Source organism: Colias croceus, chromosome 17, assembly GCF_905220415.1.
Source record: "Colias croceus chromosome 17, ilColCroc2.1".
In the NCBI taxonomy this organism is placed as follows: domain Eukaryota; kingdom Metazoa; phylum Arthropoda; class Insecta; order Lepidoptera; family Pieridae; genus Colias; species Colias croceus.
Window position 1 is genome coordinate 3178825 of NC_059553.1, and position 22249 is coordinate 3201073.

Genomic DNA, 22249 nt, shown 5'->3' on the forward strand with positions numbered 1-22249 from the left:
TTCGGAGCGCCGGGCGCTCTGTTCTATAACCCCCCCCCCCCTCCCTTCCTTCTCCCGGGGAGTAAAGATTTTTGTTTGTTTGCATGTGTTTTTTAACCGACTTCAAAAAAAAGGAGGAGGTTATCAATTCGGCCGGTATATTTTTTTTTATGTATGTACACCGATTACTCCGAGGTTTCTGAACCGATTTACGTGATTCTTTTTTTGTTCGATGCGGGATGGTGTCGAATTGGTCCCATAAAAATTTTATTCGGATAGGCCCAGTAGTTTTTATTTTATGAGCATTTTTGTCTGTAGGTATTTGTAAATTTTGCAAGTGCAAGTTTGAAGTCGGTTGTTTTTAACGCAGTTATCACTTGTTCATATTGTCTCCTTGTGTTGGTGCAAATAAAGTATTTTCATTCATTCATTCAAAGACTGGTTACCGGGCGATTTGGGCTTAGGCGGACGAGTACAAAATTCGTACCAAATGGCATTGCTTTACTCAAAAATGTATAGTGTATACCTAATTCCATACAAGCATGCCCATAAGAAAACGGACTATACGGCGCAGTGCATTGATTGTTATAGACTGAAATATTTTAACTCATTCGGCACGATGTCTATGCTTTCATTTATTTTATACTAGCTTTCGCCCGCGACTCCGTCCGCGCGGATGTCGGTCTTCGCGTGGATGGTTTATTTCTCCATTTTGAGTAACTCTGACAATGACATCTTATAAATATCTATTGGACCCAAATACGGCTAGGCCTAATATAATACGCAACGTGTGTTCGCGGTTCTACAGAACAACGTCTATGGATAAAACTGAAAAATTAAAATTAATTTTTTTCTACCTATTTTTCCTGAATAAAAAGTATCCTATTTTACGCCCAGGATAATAAGGTATAATTATACCAAGTTTCATCGAAATCGAACCGTTGGTTTTCACGTGATGCCTTCACATACAGACAGACAGACAGACAGACAGACAGACAAAAATTTTTTTAATCACATATTTGGGTTTGGTATCGATCCAGTAACACACCCTGGTATTTATTTTTTCAATATTTTCAATGTACAGAATTGACCCTTCTACAGATTTATTATATGTATAGATACCAGTGTCATTTGGTATGCACCGAGAGCGTTGTATCATAGTATCGAATATATTATACATTTGTGTATTTTTTTGATGTAACTAAAGCAAAGTTTGATTTTCTTAGAAAAGAAATTCGAGACGTTAAAAAGGAATAAAAATAAATTATTTCTTATAAAGTGTTTTATTCAATTTCCCTTAAGTGTATAATACAAAAGATTGCCGTGTAAATTATGCAATATAAATTGACTAGGAACAGAGATTCTCGTCAGACTAATCAAGTCATGGAAGGAGGTAACTAAGGATTCAATATTTTGTCTGTTACTTATAAAAGAAAAGGTTAGTATGTAAAGAGGGAGGCAGTTTAGGTTAATACTTGACAAAAATGTATCACAAATTATAACATCACACTCTAGTCTAACGAGAATCCAAAGATATGGGGTAACTTACATAATACAATACCTACATTATTATTAATTACATTAAAGCTTAAAATTACACAAAATTCAAATATCATTATATTATACTTCATATAAGTTAGTAAAGTAAGTTAAATTAGCTAAAACAGGGTAGGTGACGGTAATACACATTGCAAAAAAATTAAAATTAAAAAGCAAAAAATATATTACTAATTATTTTTAGGTTAAGTACATAAAATTATAATGAGTTTTTTAGTTAAATAATTTACTATTTTTTTGAATCATCATATTATTATTATTAAATAAATTATTATAACTTGTCCAGCCGTGGCTTGCAAGTAACATTCAATTCGCCGCGTTTATTGAACTACTCTTTCTACTTATATTAATCAATAACTTATTATTATAAACTTTATCATAAATAATCTCAATATCACTACTAATAACCGTCACCTATTCAGGGTACAATTATTTGGAGTAAAATTGGGAATTCTTTGGCTGTTCGTAACAGATTGTCAAGGTACAGAAACAAACTTATAACTACAAATAAATTACAGGCAAGGTTATCTATATAAATAATATAGAAAGGGCTTTAGGCATTAAGTAATACTGTTATACAAATAGACATTTCACATAATATTCCATATTTTTATGGAATCAAGATTTCATTATAACTACAAAAATTTTGTTGAACTAAGTAAGTAGCATTCGTTTTTATTTTTAATGCGCCAAAAAATCGCTGTCACATCGACAATTTGAATTATTCAAATAAGATAAAAGTATATAAAATTCTTCCAAAATGTATTTTCCACAATTATTAATTTTAAAGTACTAATCATTTCATTAATGCGTCTTACAATATACAATAAAGAAATAAACAACCAATTTAATACATTCATTTTAAAATCACTATAATAATCAGTCTATATCATCAGGCCGTAACTGCCTCTCTCCTTCACTAAGGAAAATATGCATTGCCTTGTACAATAAATACAAGCCGAACATCCGTCGTTCCTTCAACGGCCAAGAAGCCGCGACCCCATAATAATTACCTGCCTTTAAATTTTTCAAATTTTGTATGCCAATAACATCTATCATGGACGCTTCGTAAGTATATGCTTCAGCTGGTATGACGTTTTGAAAAATATGCAAACATATAACGCCTACTTTGTCGTTCCATATGTCGAGTATGTGTTGAACTTTTTTGTCTTTGGACTGGCGGAAGTCACGCTTCCATAGAGTTAACGCTTGGTAGAGATGGGAGTAGGGGCGCGAGCGTTTACCTGGAAATAAAAAATTTCATTGAGTTAATAACTTCATTTTTTAACCGACTTCAAAAAAAAGGAGGAGGTTATCAATTCGGCCGGTATATTTTTTTTTTTTTTTTTTTATGTATGTACACCGATTACTCCGAGGTTTCTGAACCGATTTACGCGATTCTTTTTTTGTTCGATGCAGGATGGTGTCGAATTGGTCCCATAAAAATTTTATTCGGCTAGGCCCAGTAGTTTTTATTTTATGAGCATTTTTGTCTGTACTCGATGACTTAATTGGAATGTAGCAAGTAACTTTGATTCACTTCCCGGTAACCGATTGAGCTGAAATTTTGTATAAGTGTGTAAATTGGATAGCGATGAAACATTATCATGACATAGAGCTGATTTGATGATGGAATCGGAAGGTGGCCATAGGAACTCAGTAATATATTGACTCAACTTTATCGAGTTTGGGCTCGTTTGAATCGTGTTGAAAATTACACTAAAAAGTATTAAATAAAATTAACTGCGTTAAAAACAACCGACTTCAAAAACGGAAAAGTAAAAAATAAAAAAGATTTGATATTATTAATTACTACATATTATTTAGATGTGCTATATTTTATTAAATAGGTTTGAAGTCGGTGCCAAACACTAAGCACTTAGTATTAAGCCCGTGCACCGACATCAAACCTATTTAATAAATAGCACATCTAAATAATATGTAGTAATTAATAATATCAAATCTTTTTTATTTTTTACTTTTCCGTTTTTGAAGTCGGTTGTTTTTAACGCAGTTAATTTTATTTTATTAACTTTACGCCTTTATGACTCAGAAATCACTACATAGGTACTATAAAACAAGTCGCTTTCTGCAATCCGCCGTCTGTATTTATATGCTTCAATCTTTAAAACTACGCAACGGATTATGATTCGGTTGTTTTTTTAAACGTAGAGTAATTCTCGAAGAATGTGTTACTCTATAATTTATTAGGTTTTAGACAAAGTGGGCGAATCCGCGGAAAACTAGTAACTAATATATTGCTCCTACATAGAGATAAGTATGTAGAAGAATAGTAATTTAAGGATTTTTTTATTATTTTATGTTACACAAATATGATAGAAAAAATTATTTGTTTAATTAACAAATATTTGTGAATACAAAAACAAATAATGTTATCATATTGATATTGCACTTGAATGATTTGATGGCACTTCTTTAGATAAGCTATCAACAAGGCCTCAATAAATACTTAATTGAAACATAAACACAATAAATATAATCCTATTCTTAGATTAACAAAATAAATATTATTATCGTTACTCATTTCATTTTTCATTTACCTCATAGAATAACAGTTATTTTAGATTTTATGTCTATGCTGAATAATATAAATTCAAGAATGCGCGAGCCACTACCCAAAAAAGCTTTATAATTTTAACAGCATCTATACATAATATAATAAATCTGTAGAAGGGTCAATTCTGTACATTGAAAATATTGAAAAAAATAAATAGCAGGGGCTGTTACTGGATCGATACCAAACCCAAATATGATTAAAATTTTTTTTTGTCTGGTATGGAAACAAAAAAAATAATTACAGTTTTAATGCTTCTAGTGCAACACTAATATTATGTGTTATTTAAAATATTTTTTTTTCGTTGAATTATGAATTAAAGTTATCGTATGACGAAATAGTATAGTTATTGCTTATTTTACATTAACTAAATTATGAATCACTTAAAAAACGATAAACTCAAAAGATAAGGCTCTCTAAATTACCAAAACTCTGCTATTATCATACAGCTAAACTTTAATTTCTAAACTTATTCTAAATTTACATGCTCATTAGATTTTATACTTTATTTTAAGCAACATAACAATTATTTCTCATGTCATAAAGTGACGTTCAGATTTAATCAAAATCGTTTAATTTGTTTGTGTAATAGCACTCAAGCCGTAAAAGCCGCAAAATCTTTATCTTAAAAGTTGTGAGCAAAGTATGACAACAACTTTATTGCATTTAAAACTCACAAAACATAGTGTATCATAAAAATCTATATATGTATATAAAACTCAAAGGTGACTGATATAGTGATCTATCAACGCACAGCCCAAACCACTGGACGTATTGGGCTGAAATTTGGCATGCAGGTAGATGTTAGGACGTAGGCATCCGCTAAGAAAGGATTTCCCGAAATTCTTGCGGGAACGCGGAAAAACGGGGATGCACGTACAAAGTCGTGGGCGGAAGCTAGTAATTAATATAAAATTATATAGTTAGAAAAAAATAAAATAAAATAAAAACACGCTTAAAATCATGGTATTTTTTTTTTCACCGATCCTTGATAGGTGTTACATAAATGAAAGAGTCAGTTACATACATACATAAAGATGGATATAATTGAAGCGTGATATACTTACATATTGAATATATTTTGCAATAAAAAAAAGTATATTAAACTTACCTTTCCCAACATAAAATATGGAATTAACGAAGGTCACCCACGATAAATGGCTATTTTGCTTCGAGGCTCTAGCGGGCAGGTTATTAGTAAGCCTCGGGTCCAATAATAAATATGTAAACGATGTTTTCGTAGTGCCCTCCCGCCATTTTTTGTTGGGATTCGCGAAATCTGCTCTTGCTTTGTTTTCCAACTCAATGTAAGGTGATAAATTTTGCATCCAGTCCTCGTTGCGAAGGGATTTCTCTAATTCTATGCTGTATGCTGTAAATTGGAATAAGTGTTAATTTTACAGATGATGGAAGAATAATAAAAATTAAATATAACATTATAATATTATGTCTTTTTATTAAAAAAACTAGGTTACTCGCAAATATATCAAGAATTTAGCATGATTGGAAATGGTCCAGTGTTTATTCATTGCTAATATTTTAAAATAAAAATGTATCCTTTTATAATATTAGAACGATTAGAACAGACTATAGAAGTAGACAACTTTCTAAATTATAGTTACCGCTCTTGAACAATTTTAATGTTTTACTTGGTAATTTAATATTTTTAACTATCATTATAACTAAATTAATAATATAATATAAGATTTAAAAACTAAAAATGCATTCACAAAATAAATCATTCCATAATTAGTGACAATTCCGTCAAATATAATTTAAATGCCAATTTTTTGTAGAGAAGAGAGAAATAGATTTAAAAAGTTTAATTAAAGTTTAATTATTATTTTTTACTTAAATCTTCGTGAATAATTTAATAAAGGATCAAATTGTAATATTATTGATAACAGTAGTTCAATTCCTTGAGCTTCTTTTTCATGTTTGGTTGATTTTTAACAGGAAAAACTTTCTGTTTATTAAAAACACAGATTAAAAATGTTTCATTTGTTATTTGTCGAAATACCGACTAAACAGGTTCTGAGACAAAATTTTAACAGGATATCACAAATCAAAACAAGACAATTATTAATACTTCTACATGGATAGAAATAAGCACTTTCTATTTCTTACTTGTTTTTTTATTTCGTACTTTGAGTTAATCAATTTGAGAAATATTAAGCATCCTAAAAACATCAAATTCTCTTTTACATTACATTTTAATTAATAATAATTTAGTTGTTTTTGCTAAAAAAATATTAAGGTCTATCTTCTAAAGTGGGAATCTATTGATTTTTTTTTTATTAAAATAGGAAGACTATAGGAAAGAAAATAGGAATTTGTCTACAGTCCCACCTGATGGAAAGCGGTGACGCGGTCTATGGTGGTAAATCATGTCTACCTAGAAAATGCCTATTTATTCGCCTCTTGAAGGAACACATGTTGTTGTGCATATTGTAGTGTTCTGTATCTTAGGATGTTCATTAATTTTTTTTTTTTCAGTTACAGTTTAAAAAAAGGTTACGTTATAAATTTATACTTATTTCAGTTTTTACTCACATTTGCCTTGTTCGTTACTCTTGGCCACAATGGGGTTTTTCCTCAACGCTTGTAATTTCTTCAAGTACAATGTTTTAGTATTATCCAGTATGGGTCCAGGTTTGAATCCCAGCTTGGTTAGTTCAGCTCTGAGCGTGTTGGTGTCATACTCCATGGATGGAGGTAGCGAGGAGGCTACGGATAGAATTGTTTGGTCGGGCGAGTTTTGGTCTGCTGCTTCGTCTACTGGTAATCTGGAAAATTATTAAAAATTAGTTCAAATGAGATGAAAGAATGGTATATGTTTATAAAGAAATAGTGTAGAGGCGAAATGATGATTTGTGTTTGTTATTCTTTCACGCGTAATAGATTGGACGGATTTTGATGATACTTGTCAGTGATGATTACATACATCATTACTTAACCTATATTCCATTTACTTTTGCTCGCGAGATCGTCTGGGTAGATCAGGTAGTAAACCTTACATTCATAACAACGTGATAATAAAATTAAAACTTAATAGTCAACCTTAAAAAATGTAGTCGATAGTGCCGGTCCATCAACCGGCAGGCAAAATTGATTTAGAAAGTAGTTATTATGAGCTCGTAGATAAAAAAATTGCAACTTACACGATAGAAGAAACCTTCAATCGCTTCTCAATAAGAACAACATCTTCTTCCTTATCCTCATACTTATATTCTTCATGAACATTTGCAAGCACAATGCTCCCAGAAAAGTTACTGCTCACACCACTACTAGCTGACGAGCGTCTTGTATTAAAAACCTTATTTTCATCACTACAAGATGATAACCATTCATTCGTCTTATTTTGCATAACTATCACAGCTTTGTCCAAATCCCTTGAATTGTCATCCGTTATAAGAGACTCTTCAGTCAATCTACTCTTGAAATTAGACGAATTCTTCTTTTTCAAACTACTCTTCGAATGGTAATTAACATGCGTGATGCAGTTCGGAGATCCGGGTAGAGAGAAGTTTTCGTACATACTAATTCTTTGCTTGAGATCATTGCTTTCTGTAGTTTTGTCCACCGTTTGTTCTAGAGGTTGGATGCCGCTTATTTCTACTTCTGCTTTCGATTTGCACGTTTTAAACGTGTTTATTGTGTCGTTTAGATCTTCTTTATCTTTGATGTTCAGGTTTGTTAGGTCTACCAGCCAGGGTTCAGACTCGTCTATGAGATAAGTGTCTCCGAGTATAGTGGGGTATAATTTGTTCATGGTAAAGGTGTTCTTTTCGCACCACTCCCGGACCATGTCAGATTTTCGTATGGACATACGTTGTTGTTGGTCATTGGTAACGGGCTCATATTCTGCCACTACTTGGTCTGTTGATACTAAAATTTTGTCTGCAAAACGATACAAAATTTGGTTAAATTATAATGTTTGTTAAACTCATTGAATGTTTTTCAGTTCATAATTTATAATTTAATGAATCGAAATGATGATATTTTAAAGAATAAAATAAGGAAGACACAAATTTAGAAATTTAGTTGTTATATTTTAACAAAAAAGTTGTATTCGTTGTCTGAAATATAATTATCCATATATAAACGTGGTCTTTATCAATTCATTTCGTAATAAATACCAAGCATTTATACCATAAGTATCGCCCACATAAGTATCGGCGGCCGGACGAAACACTTTAGCATAATAATTAGGAAAGCTACCAATTACGGTCAAGCCTCCGCATTGTTACTTCCTAAGTCCGTCAGGTTTTGGTTTTTGGCGCAGTCGAGTCGAATATAAATTACCAACTATTTTAATGATCAACGCCCACAATCTCCCTACCGTGCGTGGGTTCGATATTATGGAAAAAACTAATAAACATGCATCTTGTGTGAATCAATTAAATTTTATGACCATATAGATCTCGATAATTCTGTTATTTTGTTAATGGTGTAAAGATTTCGTAAGAACCCGAAGTACTTACAATGTTTGTATTGATAATTGTTATTATTATTTTAAACAAAACACAATAAAAAAAATAAACCCTGCGTTCCTATGTACATTATAACGAACATTCCCTCTAACTACACAATGACAATATTGAATAATAATCTTCTTACTAACATTTATGGAAAACTGAAAAGCGTGTCTTTGTCAACAAAGTTAGGAAGTGATATGCAAACATACAGACAATGGTACCACAATCGTATTGTACGAAACAGGCTCTCAGGAAGTTTACCTGTACTTATACGCTTTAACACGCATAACTGATATACAAATATTGTATCTGTAACACCAACTTTTTCGTGCATCATTTAATGTAGTATTAAGTATTCCGTGGTTTTATTAGCATTTTTCAGAAAAGATTATGCTAGATAACTCTATGCTTAAAGCTTTTATTTAGGTAATTCGTAATTATACATAGCGATTACTTTTTTCATTTATCTCTCTTTTGCGTTACTCAAATCCACAAAATACAAATACTTTGGGGATACAAAAGAGAATATTCCACGAATAAGTAAAAAAAATGCGATTAGGAATGCGAAGGGCCTTATATTCTTTAGCCAACAATGGGTAGTAGGTAGAGTACATCGTTTTCTGTTGAGTGTGCAATTTCCTAATGATGCATATAAGAGCTTTAATTTACACATCCTTTTAACGGCTATTGCTCGCTTTCATCAATTATCTTTTATATGCGTGAATAAAGTAGATAAATAGGTACATAAAGAGCAAATAACTGAAGTCATTATGAATTAACTTTTTGAAGGTATTAAAGAAATTGCACCATTTACATTTTCTTTAACATTATATTAAAATAATTTTAACATATTATATGTAGGTAGCCACGTTTACTATGTATCTGATATAGTTTATCGAGAATAATAAAGACCACCCTGTGTCGCAAGTACCTAAAGATAGCAACAAAAGCTAGCTAGCCTTTTTTTACTGTCTTTTCTTGCATGCTACATTTTACATAAGCCTGATTTAACTTTAGATTGAGCAATCTTATAAAGTAAATTCTACACTTTCAGCTATTACCCCATATGGCAGGAAAATAAGATGCCAATCTATAAAGTGCAGTGTGGGAAAAATTATAAATATTTTACTTTCGCGAAATACCTAGCTCGCAGCCGAGATCTGTTCCCGCAAGAACTTGTTTAGCGATTCATTCACAAAGGAAGTGTTGTGAAACTTTAACTTTGTGTGACTCATATCAGGTTGGAATCAAGTTGTTTATATTACGAAATTCTTGGGTAAGGTTATGTTACGTTTAATTAAAATTTGGTAATTGCAATTAGTGTATCTATATCTAAACTTAAGAAAAAACTTGTATTTTATGTTTTTTTTTAACATTTACTTAGTTAGTTAATAATTAATAAAAATTTTAAAAATATAAAAGAAACTGTCCGTAGGAAATTACTAAGTAACATAAATGTATTTTTTTATATCAAACCTAAAACCCACTAAATTAAAGATTTTAACCATGTGTCAACCCTAGCACCTAAGAGGAAAAAACAGCAATTTTATTTGGTGTGTATCCAAATAATTTACATAAAACACATACATAACTACAATATACATGATAAGGAGGAAAGGTCAGAATTAAAAAAGTATTGCATTGTAACAAACAGGAAATAAACAGTTTTTATTTTATCAAAATTCCAAATATCATTTAGATATGGAATAGTTTTTTTACTGTTACATTAAAAATAAAATATACTACATAATAAAATTAAAAAAGCATTAATTAAAATAATAATTAATCAATTGATGAATTTCGTGAGCATTTTTATGTAAATTATTTTAATTTGTAAACAATATTATTACACTAGTATTACAACGAAAACCAAGAGATGATTTAAACACACCATAATACACCAAAATATAAATGTATATAGCAATGTATAAGAAACCATGGCAGGTGCTTTGCTCAAAATAACTTGCCAATTATATACCAGTATTGCAAACAGATGGAACTTAAAGCTGCACCATTATAAGATTGGGACCACCTGTTCATGCACCTTGTACCATGAACCATATTTGAACTCATTTAATTTCCTTGAGTTTATTGTAACGAAAAATATCTATATCAATCTATATTCTATCTATATTTCTATTTATATACACATATTAAAGTTTATTAATACAATTTATAACTCAAGAACAGCTGAACAGATTTTAATGATTTTTTGCTTTAAAATCGTTAGTTTGTGTATACTTGTCTCTGTTAACTTTAAAAATAAAATAAAAATAATTATTCCCGTTCAAAGTCTAATAACGCGCTATAATCTAGTTAAATATAAAAATTGTTTTTTATTATCTAAATTTACTTTCGCTTCTGCTATTTTGTTTCCCTTAGACTTAAAGTTAAAAGAAATGTTCATCTTACTATTTGAAATTACATAAATTATTGTATGTGTAAGATATTGTAATTATTATGATATGTTTATTGTATACTTGTAACTAAATATTTTTAAACACGGTTTGGTACATAAATAGACAAATAAATAAATACAAATTGACTCACCCAAATCTATAGTATAAGCGCAGTGTGATCCAAAGGAGTCATCCTTGTCGTCCACTACATTATGTAGATAGTCATACACCTCCCACTGCTGTTCCCGCACAGCATAGTCAAAAGCGGAGAAGCCGTCCAGGTCTCTTTGGTATGGATCGCCTCCACATCCTATAAGCAGCTTCAGGTTGTCCACCCTGCCCCATATCGCAGCTATGTGGACGGGTGTTACACCATCGTCATTACTGAAATAAATAACCATATTCAATTTTCTAATAATAAGTTATGAAATATAAGTGACGAAATATAAAAATACTTTTAATACATTATCTATAATATAGTTATTTATAAATGTGAAAGGTTATGAAAAGTAAATATTGTATTTTTGTAGCTGACCTAGTAATATTTTTATGTCAGCTTTAATTATAATAATTTCAAAAAATATATTTCAAACACTAATTGAATTTTCTGTAAATAAGTAATTATTATAGGTAACAGAAAATTTAATCTAGGATAAATGGTATGAAACTTTCAAACTTACATAATATTTGGGTCTCCTCCATTCTTTAAAATTATTTCAGTGCATTCTTTAGATTTTTCCAATGGTTCTATTCCTACAGCTAAATGTAAAACTCCAATACCCTTACATGGTAAAATTATATTCAAATCTATTGTATTTTCACTCAAATATCGATTAACACATCTGTAAATAAACAAACTTCAATAGTAGCTTCATTTTGACAGTATTATACTTGTTCAACGTTTTAAAATTAATTTTTTACCTCGATTCACCACTTTGAATCAAGTCGTATAATTTAAAAAGCTCTTTATACAACGTGCCCATGGTTTTTGCAAATAGAAACTAAATTAAAAGTCTGCGAGCTCGCGACTTGTATGTCTTCATTTCCTGCGGGATTTCCTGCTGGCGATATCACGTATATCAAATCTAATTATAGATTATGAAATTTATTTCACTCATATTTGTTAATTTATCAATTATCTTCAAGGTTCACATAATAATTCCACTTTTAAAATCACTATTAGAATTTTTTTAAATCGCACGCTCGATTGTTTTTGTAATTTTTTAAATTAACGTCAGTCTCTGGCGGCGGCACGGTTTTCTTTGTTTACGATTGGATCATGGATGCGTTTGCGTTCCATTATAGGCACGATGTGGAGAGTTCCGTTACGCTATATTATATTTTTTAAAATAAAATATTTTTATTGTCACTACAATTAAGTATATTTTTTCATGCAATTTAAAAAAAATTGTAAATAAAAAATCTAAAATGTGGTGATTAAATTTTACGATGTTCATTTAGTGTGTTATTTACATAAAAATTCAAATGTTGTACAACTGTATGGGGGTACGAGGTGCCCTAAATAGCTTACTAACCTTTTTTATAGGTCCATGCTTGTAAATTATAAGTTATTATGTAGATTTGAAATTTCCATATTGATTACTTTTAATAGTACAAAAAATAAATGTATAAAGGAAAGTTAATCAGTAGGTAGACACTGCTGCTAGATAATAAAAGTAACAATTTACCAATCCAAAATTGTAGGAGTAAGTAAATTAAGTATGTAGATGATTTTGATATTTTTTTATTATTTTAGATTTGTTGATATTTTTAATAATTTATAAATGGCTCGAAGAGTTCAATTTAATCTTAATAATTTATTCCCTATATTTTTATAATAGTATTTTTTATAATGTAGACATTTTATTTATTTTTACAATATAATATAAGTAGTGAAATTTAATTAAAATTAAACGAAATAAAAATACTAAATAGTACCCACTATTTGATACAAATTTGTTCAGCTTCATAGGTTTAAGTTTTAGAATTTTAACATCTATAATATGTGTTTGTCCAGCTCGTTGAACTTTCGACCTTTTTATGACCACGCCTCAGGAACTCGACCGGAGTAATGAAATTCCTACAGAAATTAAGATAAAATTATGTTGTTATCAGCAGTTTGTTCTTTGAAGATATCATAAACCAACCGATTACTGTAGGTAAGTCGAAACATTATTGAATTACGCAATCCGAATAGGAATTTACATTTACCTTCATGTTTCATAAATTGGTCCCGTCCTCCCACACAATGTGAAAACGGCCTAACCAATCTACATTTTGATGTGGAATTATGTAGAACCATGTTACAAGTACCAACATACGCTCGTAAGTTCAATAGCCCGTGTCGGCATAAACAATAGACAAAGAAAGCTTTGTGATTATGGATCTGGAAAACGCTTTACCTATCACGACAAAGGTAAAGATGTTCTACATTCATTATTCATATTTATCTCTGGTTATAAATCATTTTTCTTTAAAAATATGAATATTTATTAGAGAAATAAGATTCTTGTACACAAAAGGTGTAATAATATATTATTACTAGCTATGCTGCGCGGTTTCAAACGCGGAAGAACCCGCGGACGATAGCAAGGACGGACCTATTTCTATAACTTATATTACCTACACGTAAAGACAGGTAGATGGGTATATATGTAGTTATTCTGGTACAAAAGCTGGGTCATTAAAATTTATATAGCTTTTTTCGCGCGAAAGACTACAGTACATTCATACATTCTTATTTCTTACATAAATTTCGCCTTCATATAATATTTAGTAGGGGTCTTAGACTATGTATTAGCTAATACATACTCTACGGTAGGGGTAGTATTACCACAGGTAATAGGTACAGAGCAATGCATAAATAGGTAGGACTCACATAGGATGAGCAATTTAACATTTGATTCATAAACGAACTTTGAGCTAACCTATTTAAATAATATTCATATTTGGAATACATTGAAAGTTGTAAACCTACATTGTAGTTCATATTATTATTCATGTCACGATTCTACTAAAATTCACTAGATACCAGCTAGATGATAATAGTAATAGCGTGCTGCGTTCTTAAAAACATTCCCATGTTATCACCTTCTCCAAATGCATATATTGTAGAATTTTAAACACACATGTATTGCGTTTTGTTCAGTCATAATAACGAGTCGTTAGTAAGGTAGGTAATCTTACAATCAATATCAACGTGCTATTATGTTTGTCTATACATCTATACAAATATTATAAAGAGGAAAGGTTTGATTTTTTGTTTGTTTGTTTGTTTGTATGAATTGAATAGGCTCCGAAACTACTTGGCAGATTTGAAAAATTCTTTCACCATTCGAAAGCTACATTATCCACGAGTAACATAGGCTAGGTTTTATCCCTGAAATCCCACGGGAACGGGAACTATGCGGGTTTTTCTTTGAAAACGCGGGCGAAGCCGCGGGCGGAAAGCTAGTAATTTAATATTATAAGAGCAGTCTACAGTTGCAGCACAGTGTAACAAACCATATTTTCTACTGTGGTTGCAGTCTATAAAGTAAATTGTGGCTTTGGTCAGGGCTGCATCAGATTTCAGAGAAAATAACTTCGTAAATACTAAGTAAAAACGTGGGTAGTTACAAATTCCCAAAGTAGTTTCATAGACAACACTAATTTTTTTATGACTATATACGTATTCTCATTATTACCAGTTGAACTAGCATTCAAACTAGTAACGATTTAAATATATTGTTAAATTACTTATCTTGTTAAATTTTAATAATAACACTTGCCGATGTCAACGACAGCGAGCCATTTTCAGACAGTTGTATATTGATGCGATGTCCGTTTAAGACGCGTTTAAAATTTATTCACGAAGAAGTTTGTTATTTTTTTAAAACTTTTCACAGCTTAAGTTTCACATTACAACTAATTTGATACTATTTTTAATTTTGTGTAAAAGTGTTATTATTGGCGGTAATATTTATGCAATACAGATGAAGTGTGTTGTTGTATTGTGCGTCACGGTGGGTTCGGTGCTTGCCTTGGATAATGGCTTGGCTCTTACTCCGCCTATGGGTTGGTTGACCTGGCAGCGATTTAGATGCATTACAGATTGTAACAAATATCCCGATGAATGTATAAGGTAAATGTTCACATTGTTGTTTTAAAATATTTTGAAGTTTTAACTGTTTTCAGGAACAGCAAAAACATACGTTTAGGTAGATAATAGAAATTGTTTATCTTTTCTTAATGGAGAAGCATTATCATATTATTATAACCTATTATAACGTAAACAACACTTTAATGCTTAATAAATGTTATTATTATTTATTAGTGCACAATATAGAAGTTTAGACACTCAGTTTATCTGCTAATTTCCATATTTATGATTAGTTGAGAGACCTCTACGCCACCCGCGATTTTCTAATAAATCATCCAGTTATTTGGACTAAGTAGTATCACAGGTAGTATAACAAAGCATCGCAACTGGAATGCGTATTTCTGACTCGCGTCATTAAAATAAATTTAAAAGTTTTTCTAAAATTTACCCGAAGCGATAGTTTTTCCTTTATGCTACAAATTTTTTTTCAGGCGCGAAAAATGTAACTAAGTTAAACTGTTCCATGTTAAAACAATTAAAAAGTAATTGAAAACCAATTAAATTATACAAAAGACATTGCGTATATATCATAAATCATTAGCACAATTAAATAAAACAGATTAATAAACGATTAGTACCAACCTGTTTTGTCTAGTAACATAGGTAGGTACCTAACATAGATATTGTTTACAGCGAAACTCTCATAAAACGGACTGCGGATAAAATGATAAGCGACGGTTACCTAGCCGCGGGGTACAATTACGTCGGGATAGATGATTGCTGGATGGAGCATGATCGTGACCGCGAGGGGCGGCTGGTCGCTAACGGGACTCGCTTCCCGAACGGCATGAAGTATATTGGGGATTACGTAAGAATGTATTGTTGGTCTTGTAGTGTGGATAATTTTTGATTAGAATTCGTGATCACTTTTTGCTATGGTCTACTTGTATTAAAATTCCACAGAGATGGAAGATGCTATCATAATAAAAAAACAAATATTATTATGTACGTCGTGTATTGGTCGAAAGTATTTATAAACTGTTTGAAGAAATGTAGAAATTATGAATCAGAACAAGATAAATTGGCATAAAAACTATCCACTCCCAATTATCTATGAATGATCTATGAATTTTATCATATAAATTTCAGTTACACAACAAAGGCTTAAAATTCTTCTTATACCAAGACTACGGGAATAAAACATGTGCGGGATACCCTGGTGTTCTTGGACATGAAAAAACTGACATCGACTCTTTTGTGGGTTGGGGCGTCGACTATATCAAACTGGATGGCTGCAATGTTGAAGTATCGAAAATGGATACTGGTAAATACCCAAAGTTCATACAAAAGACCGTGGTTAAAAAATAAAAAAAAAATAAAAAGTACTTAATAAGAGACGTGTTTTTAATAATTAACCGTTATCATAGGAATTAAGAACGGGATTACTAGGGCCCCTAGAATTTTAGTAAATTGTATTGTTTTTGAAAATTTGCAAAAAATAAGAAAAATCCTTTATTATGCCATTCTAATTTGCCTTAAAATTAAAATCAATTACTTATATGCTTTTAGTTAGTATCGTTTTATGAAATTTATTATACTAATATAATTACTGTTTCTAGGCTATCCGGAATTTGGTAGAATGATGAATGATAGTGGTCGACCAATGGTGTACTCGTGCAGTTGGCCGGCCTACCAAGAAAAGGTGAAGACGAGGAAATTATGATTTGCTATTAAATTTTAAAAGGAGTTTTCTTTTCAAATGTAGTTATTTAAAATGTAAACTAAAAGATTGGACTTCTTTAAAATATGTTTGGTTCAGCTTATGTTATTATGTCAGATAAAACATTACGTTAAAATAGTGTATAAAAATAACGATAAAAAAAGTATCAAATGAGTCGTACCCTATAAGCAAGTGATGAAAAGTAGGTAATTCGTAATATAAATTTGCCATTTATTTCTGACATTTTTTTGACGTGACAACGTCTTATAATTCGATAAAGCCGGCTGCACGCACGAAAAAACATGACTCATGCGGCGTTACCTCGCTCTGACTCATCTGAGGCGTTCCATGTAAGGCTTGAAGTGCGAGCGAGAGCGTGGAACGAGCGACAAAGAAGCACAATCGGACGTTGTCACGTTCAACTATCGTCAGTCAACCGACTTTACAGACAACCAATTTTTTTTTTATTAAAAATTTACTGATTTGACTTCAGCCAGACTACGCCTCCATAAAGGAGCACTGCAATCTATGGCGGAATGCAGATGACATTCAGGACTCTTGGGCGTCTCTAACAAGTATAATGGATTGGTTCGCTGACCGACCGGAATTGGCGACTTATGCTGGTCCTGGCCATTGGAACGATCCTGATATGGTAGGTATTTTGTAAAATAGGTGATCGGGAATATGTTATTTAATTGGAGTCATCGAATTTTTTAATGAAATAAGCTTACCTTTCCCACTTTTTACTTCGGATTACCTACGCCCAAGTTGTCTATCTGTTTAGAATTATTAGTACTGTTATTGGATTGATAAGAAATATAGCCTATGGCACTCACAGATAACGTGGCTTTCTGTTGGTTTAATAATTTTTAAATTGGTTCAGATTACCCCCTAAAACGTCACAAATTCACAAATTGTTATTTACTACGTATCTCTAAATATTAGATCATAACTTCGAAAGTAACCTACTTATAGAATAAATAAGATTTCTATTTAGATACCTTACGTTTACTTATATTATTCTTTCAGTTGCTAATTGGAAACTTTGGTCTCTCGGAAGATCAAGCACGTGTTCAAATGGCTGTTTGGTCCATATTGGCTGCACCATTAATGATGAGTGTAGACCTTGATACTATAAAAGATGAATTTAAACAGATTCTACTAAACTCTAAGGTGATCGAAGTAGATCAAGATGAGTTGGGAAAGCAAGGTATGAGGGTGTGGAACAAGTCTAAATGTGAGGTGAGTTGTTTCTGAGTCTGAAAATCAGGAATCTTAATATACCTACAGGCTGTAATATACAAAATCGTCAGCAATATACAGTATGGAGATTAGGGAAGTCTTAATGTTACCTATGTACCTGTTACAATCAAAACCCTGAACCAGTCAATAACCTTATTGACCGGTAAAATTAGTCGTAGTTTTAAAGAGCAGTCAATATAGGTTTTAACCAACGTACTGAATTGATTTTAACACTTAAATCTTTCTGCAGTGGGCAAGTAAGGTAGTAAACCTTTCAAATGAATAAAATGCATTGTATTTTTAATGCCTCAAATTGTAATTATTTTTTTTTTCTCCTTCATAATACTTTCTTATCAAGACTCGGAGTGCATGACGTAAAGGCTTCTTAGATATTCTTAGTGTCGAAGAACACTACTTAGTTATTATTAAAGTAAAAAGTACATTAAGATTAAATCTTTTAGATATGGACCCGAGAGCTCTCAACGGGCTTCGCTGTCGCGTTTGTGAACAGGCGAGATGACGGCGCACCTTACACTTTAAAAGTTACATTTGATGACATGAAAATACCCAAACAAAACTATATCGTTCAGGTATTTTCTTTATTATTATTATTTTTTTGATTCGTTACAAGAAATTAATTAATTTTTATGTTATAAGTTTGGTGACATTGTTGATTTGATTATCGTTACTACTTACTTGAATCTTCCATACAATGAAGGGTTTTTATAACTTTTAATGATACAATATCATGACAGATAACATACTTATCGACTTAATTTTGAGTTATAGGAGTTTTTATTGTAATAAATCTTATTTTACAGGAGTTATTTGACCAAGAAAATATAAGAAACATTAAGGGCCATGACGATAAATTCGAAACTCGTGTGAATCCATCAGGTTAGTAATTAAACGTCAACAGTAATGATACCTACAATAAATCATAGAAAATGTGCAATAATTAACAATATTATTATTAATTACAGGTGTGAAGTTCTATAAGTTTGTACCGGGACAAAATAATGAAGTAAAACGGTCCGCAGAAGTCATCTATCTCTTAACATAATATTTATTTTAAATACATAATTCTTAAGTACAATTAACACAAAACATAATCACAATTTTGAAATAAATTATTGAGATAAGTTTATATTTTACAGTCTTTTATTTCGCATTTCGTATCCTGTGTGTAGGAAGGATTCGTATCGTATGAGGTAGGAACTAGGAACTCACTTTATTGCAAAGATCTAAGGCAAAGATAGTCCAAGACATGTCTCATATTATTATGTCATAGGTATATATTTTTAGTCATAAAAAATTAATGCATATTAATTGTAACGATGTTAATTTATGGTATCTATGTATAGATTCAATAAATAGTTAATGCGATTGTAAAGAATGCTATTATTCTAAAGTCATGACTTCTGTAAATCGTGACCATAAAAAATATTTCGCTGAAACTAAACATACTATGGATAATTCCAGGTCTACACAGCATAAATTCGTGTTGTAGGTAATCTGTTCTGTAGGTATTAAAAATATTTATGTTGTATAACTTGGACTGTATTCTGTAACTATAAACCGAAGTCCAAAGTACATAACATTTGCGAAACCACACTTAAATCTGTCAATTATTGGAAATAGGTACATTTCGTTATCTTTAAGACTGACAAAGTAGATACTAAAGTCCGAAGATAGGTCTAATAATATTGATAACTACTCTGATGTAGGTAGTATATCTATTATCTACTACACTTACCTAAATATTAAAATTAAAAAATATATAAGTATAAATATTTTGTCATTTTTCTTTTGATTTCGTTGAGTATAAAATGGCGAATTTTTACTACCTATAAATCCTAATTGATGTAAAGAGGTTGTGAAAATCAACATAAGTACATAGTTTTTGTTTTATTTTACGAACTAAATTAGAAAAGTTGGGCGTATTTAGAAACCTTAAAGGTTTTCTAGTTACATGTTTTCTAACATTTAGTACTTTTCTTTAAGTTTTATGTCAGTTATATTTTAAAATCTATTTATACAAGGTTTTACAGCGCTTCCTTATTGAATACCTATATAATATAATAACTATACATACATTACGATTTACATTATAACTAGGTCATGAACTGAAATGCCGTCAGAACTCAGAAGCGTAAATAAAGATGGTTCAATAATAGTGCGATAAACTTATTTACCGGAAATGGTAATTTATCATATACCTACCTAATTATATGTATTGAATAAACACATAACTTTCAATATACTTCTTTATGATATATTATTCTTTGATGCTTGTAAGATGTATTCGATACCAATCTGATTCCATTCGTTTGAACTTGGTACAGGTTCCGCGACGAATATAAATTATGTAAACAATAAAAACTGGTTGAGTCATGAGTGCTAGGTGGCCACCGAGTCGACCTTAGAAAGGTGACCGTTATTGGAGTGAAAGTTTATCATCTAGGTAGGTACGTTATAGGAATTCGTGGTCAAATGGTCACGATAGAGATCGTAGGACACGTCTAATAGTTTTTCAACAGTTAATGTTTTAGAATTTAAGAAAGAACATGCATTGTGCAATGAAAGTAGGTATCTAAGTATTACCTCCTAAAAATTTATATAAGAATAATATTATTATAAACTGTATCACTTTATGACTGGGTACGTACTGTTAGTTTATAATAATTCTTATTTAAGTAGACGACACGATAAATATTATTACTTACGTACTTGTAGCTGTCATCTAAACCGTTATATACAGGGTGTAATACAGGCGATTATTCCGTAACTATTACAGATATCAAAAAACATTAAACTGATATCGAAAGTATTTAACCTAATGAGTAAAATGGCCATAATAAATTTTTAAAAATAAAACGAGAAATATCTAAAAAATTATCTTGAAACCCTCCCATACATTTAGTATGAGATACGAATATCCCATGTACTGGGTTGATCCAAAAGTAATGATAATCAATATTAAACAAGGTCATTACAGTTATAATAATTATGTAGTTGTCTAGATAGTCTTCTAACTAGAAAATATACTTCAATATTTTTTTTCTAAACTTAAAAAAAAAAAAACTTTGACTTCATCCACAAAAACCCCTCCACGCGGCCATAACTTCGCTGTGGTCTTAAAATAATTTATTGCTAAGAAAGTGTTTCTTGTGCCGAGGAAAGAGATAAAAGTAAATAGGAGCTGGATCTAAAAAATACGGTAGGTGTTCAAGCATTTGGAATGCCGATTTTTGAATGGCAGCCATCGCAACTGACGCTTTGTGATCTAGTGCGTTGTCTTGGTGAAACAGCTTTCAGGTCCGCAGTTTGCCATGTCTCTTTTCCTTACTAACCTACCGCAATCTTTTAATTTGGTCTGTTTAGTAAGAGCCCAATAAACCTTTTTAAAATATTCCACTATAATTATTCCTTCAGCGTCCCAAAAAACTACCGCTTTAATCTAACCTACTGATTTTCACTTTGAATTTCTTCATCGTCACTTTGGAAGCTCGCATCCAGGACATTGATTGTTTTTTGGTTTCAGCATAAAATATGGTGAACTCGGGTAACGTCCATGATCACAAAACGTGACAAAAAATTATCCTGATATCATAAAAATTTTGAAATTTACCCTCTACATGTCGAATCGTTGTTTCTTCTTTTCGTCGGGAAACATTCTGGCACGCACGGTTCACATTCAAATTAATGTAAATAATTGGAAACGTGGCCTGTTGATATGATTTTTTGTGATTACTTAGTGAATACATGAGCAAGCAAAAAACATTTATTTTATATTTTTATGTGCACAGGAAATACCCAATTATCATTACTTTTGGATCAACCTAGTACATTTAATATGAAAGATTTTAGCTTTTTCTTTCTTTTTTTGGTTTTCTGCTTTAATTACTTCGCAAATTTGAAGGGAAGTTCATTTACAAACTGTAAATAGAGCTCCTCATTGTATTGCAGAATGAGGACATCACTTCGAAAATCTGCTATGAATACAAAATGTATGGGAAATAAAATGTATGGGAGCGTTTAATGTAACATTTTTGGATATTTCTCGTTTGATTTTTAAAAATTTATTATGGCCATTTTACTCATTAGGTTAAGTACTTTCGATATCAGTTTAAAGTTTTTTGGTATCTGCAATAGTTACGGAATAATCGCTTGTGCACACTTAACGATTACACCCTGTATACTGTGGTTATATTTTGT

The 22249-nt window shown here is 31.1% G+C and overlaps 3 protein-coding genes across 3 annotated transcripts in view; 2 read left to right on the plus strand and 1 right to left on the minus strand.

The window, feature by feature from the left end:
* LOC123698909 overlaps window positions 1-22249 on the plus strand; it is a 194707-nt gene that overhangs the window by 141842 nt on the left and 30616 nt on the right. The window lies entirely within an intron of this gene.
* LOC123698898 (ankyrin repeat and LEM domain-containing protein 1-like) lies at window positions 1793-12395 on the minus strand. Its single transcript, XM_045645715.1, has 7 exons — window positions 11910-12395; window positions 11669-11830; window positions 11140-11372; window positions 7273-8011; window positions 6665-6897; window positions 5223-5483; window positions 1793-2780 (listed from the first exon to the last, which is right to left on the minus strand). The coding sequence occupies exons 1-7, from the start codon at window positions 11969-11971 to the stop codon at window positions 2416-2418; spliced, it is 2055 nt and encodes a 684-aa protein (XP_045501671.1). The 5' UTR covers window positions 11972-12395; the 3' UTR covers window positions 1793-2415.
* LOC123698903 (alpha-N-acetylgalactosaminidase-like) lies at window positions 14035-19180 on the plus strand. Its single transcript, XM_045645725.1, has 10 exons — window positions 14035-14160; window positions 14963-15111; window positions 15763-15937; window positions 16219-16393; window positions 16689-16771; window positions 17283-17441; window positions 17819-18031; window positions 18493-18621; window positions 18853-18928; window positions 19015-19180. The coding sequence occupies exons 2-10, from the start codon at window positions 14963-14965 to the stop codon at window positions 19092-19094; spliced, it is 1239 nt and encodes a 412-aa protein (XP_045501681.1). The 5' UTR covers window positions 14035-14160; the 3' UTR covers window positions 19095-19180.